General features: G+C 30.3%; 1 protein-coding gene across 1 annotated transcript; it reads right to left on the reverse strand.

Moving 5' to 3' along the window:
* Positions 1-6,279: 6,279 nt before the first annotated feature.
* LOC129886025 (protein SKIP34) lies at positions 6,280-6,853 on the reverse strand. Its single transcript, XM_055960538.1, has one exon. It carries the CDS (start codon positions 6,777-6,779, stop codon positions 6,486-6,488), a length of 294 nt encoding a protein of 97 aa, XP_055816513.1. The 5' UTR covers positions 6,780-6,853; the 3' UTR covers positions 6,280-6,485.
* Positions 6,854-14,138: the final 7,285 nt, after the last annotated feature.

A 14,138-nucleotide genomic window follows, 5' to 3' on the forward strand; every position in this document is an offset into this window, starting at 1 on the left:
CTTAGCTCGAGTGTTTAAATGAAATATTCTGACAAATTTAAAAGCTAATTATATATTAAGTCTTTCTCTCTTCTTCTTTTTTTCACGATGATTCGGATGGTTTACATGTACTTAACTAATTCATTGGTATTGTATTACCATTTATTAGCACAAATAAGAACTAACTTTTGTATTGTTTGACTAGTTTATAAGAATCAGGTAAAAAATATATTACATTATAATTAAGAATAAGATTTTTAAAAAAATTTATTAGGTGTTTAATAGGTACCTTGTGATTGAAATATATTAAAATTTATAAAAACAAAAAGTTTCATATTTAAATATAAAGTTCTTCTTAATAAAAGTATTTCATATTTAGGAATGAATATAAAAACATAAAAGCAGGTAGATGATTCTTACATTTTCAAGACAAGAAAAGGTAATCAAAATTTACATGAAGAAAGGAGATTTAAGTGATTTCCCTAATCTTGATTTTCTCTAATTTCAATTTCTATTTAGTGATTGATATTGACAACTCACTGAGACCTACCAAACTTTGTATATACAAATTGTTTCTAACATGAAGTGAAATGGACACAAGAGCTTTTAATGTGTAATATTAATGGTTGAAAGAAAATAATACTTTATAGAGTAGTAGCACTAAGTATTTAAACCATAGGCTAATTGTCATGATTTGGTTGGCTTAAAATTAATAGGTCATTATGAAGTAACAAGAAATAAAGTGTTATTATTAGTGAAAGCACAAAATTCAAAGAGCTTAATGGAGTGTTAATTGGAAAAGGGTAAGAGAGCTAATGAAAGTGAAGTTTACCCACCTGAGTTGAGGTAAAGTGATAAGTATTTATGTTATCTTTAATTAGAGATTTCAAATTCAAATTTTAGATATAAAGTTATTTTTGTTAGAGAACAGTTTACTCACAATATAAGAATTTTCGACACAAATCTAAATTTAATTGAACTCTAATACACATAGCATCTTGAAAAGGAAGGAAGTGATGTCTATTCTATCAAGATCCACTATGGACTTTACATCTTGAAAAGAAATTAAACTAATCAGATTTCTTTTTAAGTTTGAGAATTGGGTCCTAATGGTTATAATCTATATGTTTTTTGACAATCTTGAGAAAGAAGATAAGATTGCCACTTTGGAGTTGTTGTTGTTGATGATGATGATGCGTAGCCAAACAAAAGTTCTTGACTTCATCTTGTCTTTCCTTAGGGCTCCTTTTTTTTATTATTATTTGATATTTATTTTAGAATTTGATTAATTCGAATTCAAGTTAAAATAATCTATAAGGCTTTATAGTAGTGTCGATTTCATTTTTGAGGTCTAAATTCAAAATCTTTTGTTAAAAATCAAGTGACATAGTATAAATTTGTTTATCGGAAACAATATTCCTATCTCAGTGAGGTATTTATCTAAGGTAAAAGGATAATGTCTGCGTACATTCTGTCATCCCCAAATGGCAAATCTCACATGTGGAATTACACTGGATATGTTGTTCATTAATGATATGAACTCCACATAGCTTCGTCTTCTTCTATTTTGTTTGTCTTTATAATCGTGGTATGCATGTCAGTTTATGGATATCTTAAAGGTACCAAGTAATTCTATCCTCTAATGTATGGACATATAGAAAGAAATCGCCTAATATTTTTAATTACCAAAATATGATCAATTTCGAATGGTTTTCCTTCAAATCCAAGCAAAAAATCCATTGAAAAAGCTACCTCATTTATGTTCTTCTTCCTTAAAATTATTGCAAAAATCGTAAGCTCTAAGTATCCCTTGAGGTAGAAAAAGCTATATTACTCTTTTTTCCTCGACAAATAATTTAGAAAGTTATCCTTATATACTTTTCCAATGCAAGAAACTGCCTTCTAGAGATCTGATAAACATAAAGTATAAGTTTTAAATTAATGATATTAGAGCCTGTTAAAAGGTTCACAAACTTGAATTAGAATAAAAGTTTAGTAGGTAGTTAAGTGTTGTCTAATTTTCCTCATCAATATTGTTATTGGTAAAGTTGCTGCCATGTGACCAGGAGGCCACGGGTTCAAGCCTGGAAGCAGCCTCTGGCAGAAATGCAAGGTAAGGCTGCGTACAATAGACCCTTGTGGTCGGGCCCTTCCCCGGACCCTGCGCATAGCGGGAGCTTTAGTGGACCGGGCTGCCCTTTTTTTTTATTGTTCTTCGATTCTACTATTATTTGTTGTGTTCTTTGCTTCGATTACCATATTATTTGTTGTTTCTACCGTTCTCTTATTTATTTTTAGCATGACTTCTTAATTACTGTATTTTCTTTTCATACCTAATTTGATATGCTTTACTTGTTCCCCAAAGGTCTATCGGATCCACTTCATTTTTGTTCTGATTCTTCTGGTACTGTTTAAATTTTAACAAAGGGATCAACAAGACTATGGAACTAGCAAGGTGGCAATACACATTCAACTTGGTCTCTATAAGTAATTTGGACTTCTCCTTGTGCAAAAGTATGGTAAAGATGTGCTTTTGTGAAATAAAGACTAAATTCTAAAAGGGGTGTGTGTGTACACATAAAGGAGATTCAGACTCCAGAACACAAGAAAGATCATGTGCAACATTTTTCTATTTTAAAGGTAATAACAGCCCATGCTTTGTCATTTCACAAAACCTCTGACACCCCCCATATATACAATGTCCAATGAGAATTTGAAGCTTAACCTGAATGCTAATAATTGTCAATGATTTGATAAGAACTGTAACCTAAGAAAGGAGGAGTTTTAATCCCCATGGGATGGCTAAATGGTTGAGGCATCAAGGTTGAAATCCCAACTACAACACTTGGTGCAACTCACCTGATCTAAGTTTTATTTTCCATCGAGAGGTTATGATATTGGTAAAGAGTCCTATTGAGCATGTTTGGATAAACTTTTTTTAAGCTGTTTTTTTAAAGTTGGAAACATCAATTTTTCACTTGCAGCTTCTTTTAAGTCGTTTTGCCTTGAAATGAATGTTCAAAAGCACTTTTTTCAATTATCCAAACACCATAAAAAAGCTTTAAAAGCTTTTTTTAACTTAAAAGTACTTAAAATAAATCTATCCAAACAGGCTCTAATATGGTGAACAAGATTTACCGGGCAACCTGTGCTCGTTGGCTTTGACAGCCCGTCTAGTGGATCAGTGGAGGTAGGGCTAGGCGTTTAGTCGGTTCGGTTCGATTTGTAAATTTTGATTTGGTTAGTGAAAATGTTAATTCAAACCAAACTAAAGTAAATTCGATTCGATTTATTTCGATTCAATTTTCGATTTGTGAGATTAGTTGAACAAATTCACCTCCTTCATTCCTTCATATGAATTTTTCGAAAAATATATCACTGCTAGTATGTTTCAATCACAAAGATAAAAATGTAATACACACACGCACAACTAATATTCACACAAGGAAAAGAGTAAAATAGACACAAGCAAAAACAAATTTTGTTCAAAATATATATAAATAGATCTAGTGAATTGCAATGAGAATATATATAAAGAGATCCAGTGCAAACGCAACCCTCCTACAGGTTACAGCTTGTGGCTTTAGGCAACAGGATTCAGGCCTCTGTGGAGAGTATATAAATAAATTTTGATTTTTCGGTTAACCGAATTAAAATAGCTAAAAATCGAAAACCGAACTGAATAACTGAATTTTTAGAATTTAAAACCGAACCAAACCGAACAAATCGAAAAACTAAACCGAAATTAAAAAAAAAGCTCAATTCGATCGATTTTTTCGATTTGAACCATATTATGCCCAACCCTTAGCAGAGGTATGCACAGGTTGGTTAGGACACCAAATATTACTAAAAAGGAAAAGTATCGAATGATGCTAGAGCAAAAAACAAGTTTTATGGACAAAAGAAAGAGTATGCAATACAATATATCCAGAGAAATCCCACAAGCTGGGTTTAGGGAGAGTGATGCGAACGCAACCTTATCCCTATCTTATGAAGATAGAAATGTTGTTTCCAATATACCTCATCTCAAGTAATGCATATCCAAAACAGTAAGAAAAAGAAATACAGAATGGAAGCAAAATCCTGAAACCATTTTCCAAAATCACTGGTAAAGAACAACTATAATCAAACAAGAGCTAATAACATCGCACTTACTAGAAAAATGATACAACATGGAACTGACAAATATGTGGGGAAGTTATGTCAAATCATAAATCACTAGCAGAAAAGACCACATGCCTTCTCAAGAACACATATCATCGTATCGAAGAACACAACTGTATCACTGATCGCAGAATATTTACCATCGAACAATATGTGTTACATGTACTTTTCCACTAGTGAATCACACATTAGAACTTCAGAAAAATTGTAATTTGGAAGTAAGAAAACTTGCAAAACATCTTGAAGGGAAATCATCATAAGATCTCTTAGCGTGTGTCCAATATGACTCCCTAGAGAACTCAACTGCACATTTTCAATATCCAACGATATTTGACATGATGCATGAATCATTTTATCCATTCAATGATAGTAACAGATAAACGGCCCCAGCCCATTCAAATCAAAATAGAATGAGTACCTAAGACTAAGGGGAATGGAATATCGACCACAAGCTGAGAGAATCTTATAATACAAGGGCGAGTGACTGGTCAACTCATTAAACTTAGTCATTTTGATCAACATGGCTGCAAGTGGACTGGGTTTATGGGTTTAAACTGACTATGACCAAAGTCGTGGCTACTTCAACCAAAAAAAGGGCGACCCCCTATTCAAACCAAAAGAAGTACCTCACCTCACTTACGAAGAAGTTGTTGGAACTAGGCTCTGAACTATGAGAGTTTGCTTTTTATACCTTCAGGATAATTCTACTCATTCATATTTAGTTGAAGTACCCAAGCCTTCATACAGGCGGAACATACCTATGTCCTACATGTGCTAAAAGGAAACTCCTTAAGATCCAACAGTCAATTGCCCGAGGCAGTATGGTAGAAGCAGAGCTACAAAAGAGGTGAGGCATACAACCTTCAAGTATGAGGTATATAGCCTTATGTTTCAGGTGTTGGTACATAATGAAAAGGAGATACTTGCAATTGGAAACGTAGAATAAGGTCTATATTTAGTGCGCCATACAAGTGTACATGTTAGGGGAACATAGAAAATTTTGTTGTGAAGTTATTAAATAAGCAATACAGAGAAACGAAACAACCTATTACTTCTAAACTTCTATAATTTTTTCTCAATTTTCAAGCCAATTGTAATCAATCTTCATATCGCTATGGAGTCCTTTACAATCAAAAGAAAGAAAATATAGACTCAAAAAGCATTTGCCTTTTACCTTTCAAATCACCACCATACAGATCCTTCTCCATACATACAAAACTTTTTAAAACTTCAACATTAACATATAAGCCAATCAGTATCTATTTGGACCATAATATCACTAGATAACTAATCCTATACATGGACAGAAGTTTCTATCACATATAAGAAATTGCTGAAGTTAAGGCATGTCAAGCTTGCAATGGCTCTGACTGAAAAATGCCTACTACATGCATTCACTTTCCCCTTAGAAATTTCCTTGTTCAGAATTAAAGGTACAAAGAGAAAGAACTAAACAACTACTCAGATATCCTATTCTACACCATAATAAGCATCTAGGGTTCAGCTTCTGCTTAACTTATATGCAATTTCTGACAATGAGCACAGGGCAACATAGGTACTACAATACAGCATATGTCAAGAAACCCCAAATTTCTTGTTTCTTACAGAATACAACTCTCTTAACGGCTGCAGAGTGAAAACCTTATGGCAGATCACACATCTAATGCACACAGAAACGTCTACTTGTACTATTTGATTCATCTAAACATTATTCATGGAAAGCCTCAAAACCATAATACTCTACCAAAAAACATAAAATTACAAATTAAAAATTTACGCAGCAAATTCAGTATTCTAGTACCTTTTTTCTGTTAACACTAAAACATTATGACATGAAATGGCTCCAATTAGAGTGGAAGCTATACATCGACTCCAACTAGTTTATAGTTGAAGTTTTCATGTCTTTCAGCATGTGCTACCATTTTCTCATATCGATCTTCCTGATGGTGAGAATAATCTCTCTCATAGAGTTGGTTTGAGTGTGCAGATGATATATACCTAAACCATTGCTGCTAAAATAGCTTTCTAACAAAAAGAAGAAGAAAAAACAACTTTTAACAGCAAGCCTTGCACAACCAATTTCCATTCAGCTCCTCGAGGAACTTCCCTTGCGATAAATTACTATTCTTAGCTCCACAATTCCAAGTTTATAATTCACATTAACACCAATCCAAACACATAGAACAGTAAAATTGAAGAGTATTCCAAGTTCAATTGATTAACTATTCTATATCACACTGAAGAATATACAATTACAACACACATGATTACATAAAGCATGAAACCGTAAGAATCCCTTAACCACATAAATCATCTATATCAAAAGAGAAATTTAGCCTTCTTTACTTCGAATTTACCACTGTTAGGGTTCTAACTTGCTGTTCTCTGTATCGGCGCTTGAGGTAACATTCGAGAATTTCCATAACGCTGACGTACCTCTTCATCTCCTCCAGTTGCCGGCTCAGCTCCGCTTCCCGAGCCCTAGCTCGCTCCAGCCGCGCCTCCGTCTCAGCTAACCTGTCCCGGAGGTTTTCAACTACCACGGCATTCCCGTTCGCCGCCGGTAAAGTTCGGGTCCGTCGGGCCGGGTCGGTTAACTCGTCTTTTGCCGGTAATCGTTGACCGCCGTAGCACATTTTTTTCCTTGGGGAAAATTTGGAGTAGTGTTGGGAACTTGTGATTAAAAAACGAGAATTAGGAATAGGTGTAAGGGCTCCTTTGGCATGAGGATAAGCGGAAATAGAATTGCGGGATAATTTATTTCAGAATTATTTATTTTGAGATTAATAGTGTTGTTTTTATTTTATATATGTAAAATAATAATTTTAAAATAATTTATTCCCCAATCAAATGAGTTTTAAGAGAATCAATTGATGATTATTTCTTGTATAATTTAGATCGTCCAATCCGTATCAAACAGTAAAAAAATTGACTTGTCAAAAATTTCATATTTTTACACTATCAAATCGTCTGAATTTATTTACCGTAAAATCTTCTAAAAGTTATGTCTCGTAAAATGTAATTTGATATTATAAGAATCTCCTACATTGCGCATGACTTAAATTCATTCAATAATAACCATTTTTTCCAGTATAACACCACCAAATATTACTTCAATTGTTCAAAGTTAAAGCAAATTGATAGACTAAAATAATTTTCACCTTTATTAGTTGAGTGAATCTTTATTAAATATTTTTGAAGGGTGTCAATATTTTACCCTCTATGTTAAATATTGTAAACTTCATGCTAATGAATTTCTCGCAAAATCAGTATTTGAATTTAATTGTATACGAGAACAATATTATAAAAATATATTATAATATCAGGCCATATATGATAATTATATGTAACTGTTCATACCATACCATGTGAAATTAATAACTTAAAAGTAAACCAAATAATTTACTATACAACTGATTAAAATAAGTTGATATTACTAAAAGAAACTTTTACTTTCGATATTCAACAACAACATACATAATAAATTTCAAAAATAGATAATATGTGAACCATACCCCTACAACAAGAATAGATAATATTTACTACAGTAATACACTATTTCCAGGAGCCAACCAAGAAAGCAACAAGCAATTTCCACAAAGTGTGTTGAGCAGTTTCCAAGAAGGTTATAGGAACTACATCATAATTCAATTGACAAAAAGTCCTAATCTTTAATAATTGATATGACATTTTTGTCACTTTATATTCTTTACCACACCTCCTATATATGCAAAGATACTAACACACACTCATGTATACACAAACTAGTAGTAAAAGAAGAAAGAACTCCAACTACTCACATGACAAAATCTACACTATTCACATTACTTTGTTATTCACACCTTATTGATCATTTTCAATTTTATTGGTATAATATATCGAGCATATTCTAACCGTCAATATTCGTTCTTAGCTTTCATCTTATTCGTATACTTCAGTGCTTACTTGGCATCTTGCTTATCGTTTATATATCGAAGCCTTCCATCGAAAAATAAGTCATTTGAGAAGAATTTGTTGGGATTTGCTCTATGGTTCTTGTTTTCTTCCATTATTTTTGGGTTTGTTTGTCAGTTTTATCCACTTTTTGGATTTTTGGCTGGTCTTCCTATTTATGTGATAGTCATAATTAGCAGTGTAGTTATGTTTTATGACTATGTTATTTGTGATTGTCAAGATGAAGATAATGGTCATAATTGGAGGTATTTTGGTAATAGCAATGATCAAATGAAGAGGAGCTATTGTGAAGAAAAATGGGAGATCATTTGGGAAAAAGTTTGAGTTACTGAGGTACCGCAATGCACTAAGCTTCCATTATGTATGAAATTCGAGAAAGAACCGAGACATAAGGATATATATATATTGTATACAGTCTTACCTAATCGTTTGAGTTAATAGAAAACAATAAATCATGTTTGTATGTATACAAAGTACCAATCTCAATATTATGTGTTAAAATTTCCAAAATTAATATGAGAAAGACAATTATATGTAAAGTTGTAAATGAATCCAAGTTAAAGTTCTTCAAATCCAATAATTATATATTAACTAAAAATCAAATGAGTTAATTAAGCTAAAATTGAAATTAAACAAATTGTTTTTTTAAGAGAGCAATGACAACAACAATAACAAAGTTAATTTGAACTTCTCAAAGCAGGAAGCAGGGACGGAGCTATAATATTAGGTACCAATTTGTTGAATCCAAAACTTTATATTTTGACTCTATAGTTACATTAGGAAATTTACTAATTATATATAAATATTTAATTGTGAAATCAATAACTAGAATGAGTTAATTAATTTAATGACAAATTCAAAATTCATAAACTTCAAATTTTGGCATAGTCACTCACTGATAAAGAAGGGCGTGTTGAGAGGCAAAGTAGAGCAACAACATGCACTTTGAATATATTAAATTAATTATTATACATTATCACTTTAATTGATTGACTTACCATGATAAATTAATATAATTTAACGTAAACAGAGTAGGGATAATATATTGTCTAAGTTCTGAACGGTTCCATGTGGACTTATTAGAGAAAACAAAAAAGATTTAGTGACAAAAATAGATATAAATATGATGTAATTTGTAACATACAAGAATTTGATTTATCTTAAGCCAAAACCTTAAAGCAAAGATAGTGTGGTATATACATAATTGTTATAACTTAAATTTGAAAATGTTATAATATACAACTCATATACTATAAGGAATACTAGAAATGATTCAACATTATTAAAGTTATGTCTGTGCGGATGGTAGATTGGCTAGTCATGCACAATGTGAGACTGAATACATACGACTGGAAGATTTCAATTTCTACTTCAATTTCGGAGAGTGAATATATAATAAGTGCAGGCGATGAATCAAGTGTGAACATCAACAAAAGGCGTCTTGGGGTCAGCAATAGATATACTTATTTTTTCCTCCTCTCCACATGAAGGAATCGCCGATAATCCTTCGAGCGCCGGTAAGTGAATACATGTTCAAAAATATATGATCTGATTTGATAGGATGCCCGCATAAAGAAAATAATTTGTCGACCACATAACGATTCGCTCTTGTGAGTTCGAGTCATGAAAGCTTCCAATAATGCTTCTATAATAAGAGTAGACTATTTACATTACACTCCCATAAAATGTGATCCTGATAACGTGGCATATTTTATATAGTCGACTTCCCATTCAATGAAATCAATAGATTAGAAAAAGGGTGAAGAAACAAAACAAAAGGAGAAAAAGAGGATTGAATTTTATAAGAAAAACGAATTGACAAAACATCTGCTTTTGGTCTAGAGTTTCAAATATAATACTCCCTCCATTTCATATTAAGTAAATTTGTGAGTCAATACACATATATTAAGAAAAATATTTAAAAACATAATTTGAATTATACTTTCCATTATTGTCTTTTATAAAATCATAAATATAACTTTGCAAGTAGTGTGATTTATCTCCTAAAAAATATAAAACTTCAATAAATGAAAGGGCAAATATGAAAAAAGTTTCAAATATCTATCTTGAACTTTGAACAATTCAATTATTTTAAACAACGAAAAATTTCTCAAAAATTTACTTAATACGGAACGGAGGGATTATTAATTTATGCCCTTTCTTTTTGACGTTATCAATTTTATACTTATTTGGTACTACATTAACTCATCTATATATTGATAATGCAGAATTGTTTTATATAATTTGGTTAATAAAAGGTTATAGCATATAAAATTGGGTCAAAATCATCCCCCAAGTTTGATTTAAAAATCAACTTTCAACAATAATCATTTTCCGCCCTTTATTCTATTTAATTTTTCAAAATATCTATTTTACTTTTTGTATTATCAACCTTTGTCTTTTTTTTCTACTTCTTTGAAATCGTAATTTTTTTTATTTTTTATTCTAGGTAACAAACTTTTTATTAAAAATAAAAATTATTTTTTCTATTCAAAAACACTAAAGTAAGAAAATCCTAATTGAATATATAAATTATTGACGTTCTATAATGAAATAAATGAGTAGAGTAAAAAGTGAATATTTTTATCTTTCTTAATCTAAGTATTTATAGATTTTTATTTAAGCACATTAAAATTATAAGTAGAACAATTTTTTTATCAGTTTGTAATTAAAATTTATGATTATTATTTTAATATTACATGCATTTAATATGTATATGTAGATAAATGCATGTTTCAATTCTCTCTTATTCTTAAATGTCTGAATAGATAAACGGTTTTTGTTTGTCAATAATGAAGTATTTTTTAAATTAAAAAATTACTTACAATACAAATAGATAATCTTCTAATTTTTTTTATAGGATATACCTTTATTTTTATTAATACTTTTGTTTTATTTTTTAAAAGCTATTATATTACCTATTATTTTTATTTGTATAAATAGGTGATGGAAGATAGAAAATTAAGGGCAAAATAGATATTTCATAAAATAAAGGAGAAAAAATGATTATTATTGAAAATTGGGAGGGGAGCTTGATTTTTAAATCAAAGTTCGACTGAAAAATGATTTTGACCCTATAACAATTCATTTAATAGTATTATTTACTAACTTAGAATAAACAGTAAGTAACATGTTATAATATGTAAAAAAATTCACCAGTAATGTAAAAAGTCTACCAATTACTATCAATATATAGAATATAAATACATTTGATAGACAGACTTGGATGATTTTCTACGTTTTGCTTGATCAGGTGCTATTTTTTTTATAAGTAAAAGTTTTATACACTAATAATATAATGGCAAAAGGCTCAAATATGTTATCAAACTTTGAGAAAAGGCTCATTTATGTCAGCCGTTAAAAGTTTGGCTCATCTATGTCATTGTCGTTTGAGAAAAGGCTCTTGTATGACATTATTTTTTAACTTCGATTTTGCAAAACCACCTAAATAACTTTTACACTTTTCTATTGGAGTTTTGAATCAAACGTATTTTTTTGCTTCTTCTTCTCCAAGAACACATGAAGAACACCAAAAATTTAAATTTTTAATTTTTTCAATTTTTCACGAAATCACCTCAAATTTCAATAGTAGCATCTCTCCGAGCTAGATATCAAAACTCAATATCTTTTAAGTTTGAATTCAACCTAATCCAAAAGATACACTTAAAATTTTTCAAAATTTCAAAATTTTAACCTCCTTTAATGGTGGAATTTTCACCACAATTCCAAATTACTTGAAATTTTAAAAGTAGACCCAAAAAACATTATTTTAAAGTTCACTATCTCTATGTTCAAAATTTCAAGTGATTTGAAGTTGTAGAGAAAATTCTACCATTAAAAGAGGTTAAAATTTTAAAACTTTGAAAAAAATTTAAGTGTGTCTTGTTGGGTTAGGTTGAATTCGAGCTTAAAAGATATTGATTTTGATATCTAGCTCGGAGGGACGCTACTCTTGAAATTTGAGGTGATTCCGTAAAAAAATTGAAGAAGTTGAAAATTTGAATTTTTGGTGTTCTTCATGTGTTTTTGGAGAAGAAGAAGCAAAAAAAGTACATTTGATTTAAAAACTCTAATAGAAAAGTATTAAAAGTTGTTTAGGTGGTTTTGTAAAACCATGAGTTTTTTCTCAAACGACAATGATATAGATGAGCCAAACTTTTAACGGATGACATAAATGAACCTCTTCTCAAAGTTCGATGACATATTTGAGTTTTTTCCCTAATATAAAACAAGTATATACCTTTAAATTATGAAAAGATAATTATAAGTAATTTTCTTGACAAACACTAGCCCTGTAATCTAAAGAAGTAAAAAGAAAAATATTTTTTTATAACAAATAAAAAATATATTTTACACTATTCATGTATATATTTATTTACCATATTACCCTCATGAAAAAGCAGTAGCTCATTTCCATGAACCCACCAAGAAGCAACAAACACAACTTCAACTATAATAAATGAGACATCTTCCAAGAAAGTTCAAAGAAAAATCCCCAAAGTCTTTTTCAAGTGATTTGACACAAAAAAATTGTTCATTTATTCTTTATTACCTCTCTCTCTATATAGTTATATACAAAATAACACACACACACTCCACAAAACACACATAAATTACAAATTAAAGTCTTTTTGGACTCTTTTCTCTATTCATATTTCATTTTCAAACTTCATGAGTACAACAATCAACAGCAATCATCATTGCTATGGAAATAGTAAAAGAAGAAAAAACCCTCATCCTCCAATAACAACCTTTACTCCATTCACATTACTTTGTGTTCAAACCTTCTTGATCATATTCAATTTTATTGGTATAATATATCGAGCGTATTCTAACGGTCAATACTCATTCTTAGCTTTCATCTTATTCGTATATTTCAGTTACTTTTCGGCCAACTACTTATCGTCTATATATCATAGCCTTTTACCAAAGAAAAATAAGGCATTGGAGAAGAATTTGTTGGGATTTGCTATATGGTTCTTGTTTTCTTCCATTATTTTTGGGTTTGTTTATCAATTTTATCCACTTTTTGGATTTCTGGCTGGTCTTCCTATTTATGTGATAGCCATAATTAGTAGTGGAGTGATGTTTTATGACTATGTTATTTGTGATTATCAAGATGAAGATGATGTTCATAATTGGAGGTGTTTTGACAACAAAGATCAAATGAAGAGGCGTTATTGTGAAGAAGAATGGGAGGTCATTTGGGAAAAAGTTTGAGTTTGTAGAAAATTATAATATTTATTACTAAAATAATAGGCGTGAATTCAATTCTCTCTATTCAGTGACATTATTTTTCCAATTTGAGAACTCACAATACGTTTGATTTTAGTTTATATCATATAAGAATGATCTGTGTTATATTTAATAATATAACAATTTTGATCTAATTAACAATTGATATGTTCCTTGATTATCAAATTAATGTTCTTTTTAACATTCACCAAATTATTGTTCGCCACGTACTGATGTATTTCCAAACAACAACAACAATAACATATTTAGTGTAATTTTACAAAGTAAATTTTTGGAAGTAAATTTTTGAAAGAATAGAGTGTACGCAGACCTTACTCCTACTTTAAGATAGCGATGATGTTTTTAAAGAGGGAGAAAAAAAAAAATTCACGAAACTCTTGTATACAGTAGTGTATGCAGAAATTCTTTCAAGAGAATTCAAAAAAAATGTAAGACTATTTCACTTAGATGTGATTGAATTTCATTTATTTTTGTTTGACTTTAATTATTTTTGTCCAAATTTTATGCACATATTGGTTATGACTAAAGTTCAAGCCAAAATTACTAAATTTCAATAGAAATACATGAACTTTACTCACATGTTAAAAGTAGAGACGAATTAAATGACAATATCAAAATAAACTGCTTTGTGAAATATTTATGAATTTTGCTAAGCAGAGATTTGAAACAACAATAACAATATCATATTCAATGAAATTCCACAAGTAAAGTTTGTGGAAGGTAAAATATACGCAAAACTTACCACTATCTCGTGGAGGTAGATAGATTATTTTCAAAATACCCTC

Source organism: Solanum dulcamara, chromosome 1 (assembly GCF_947179165.1).
Source record: "Solanum dulcamara chromosome 1, daSolDulc1.2, whole genome shotgun sequence".
NCBI lineage: Eukaryota > Viridiplantae > Streptophyta > Magnoliopsida > Solanales > Solanaceae > Solanum > Solanum dulcamara.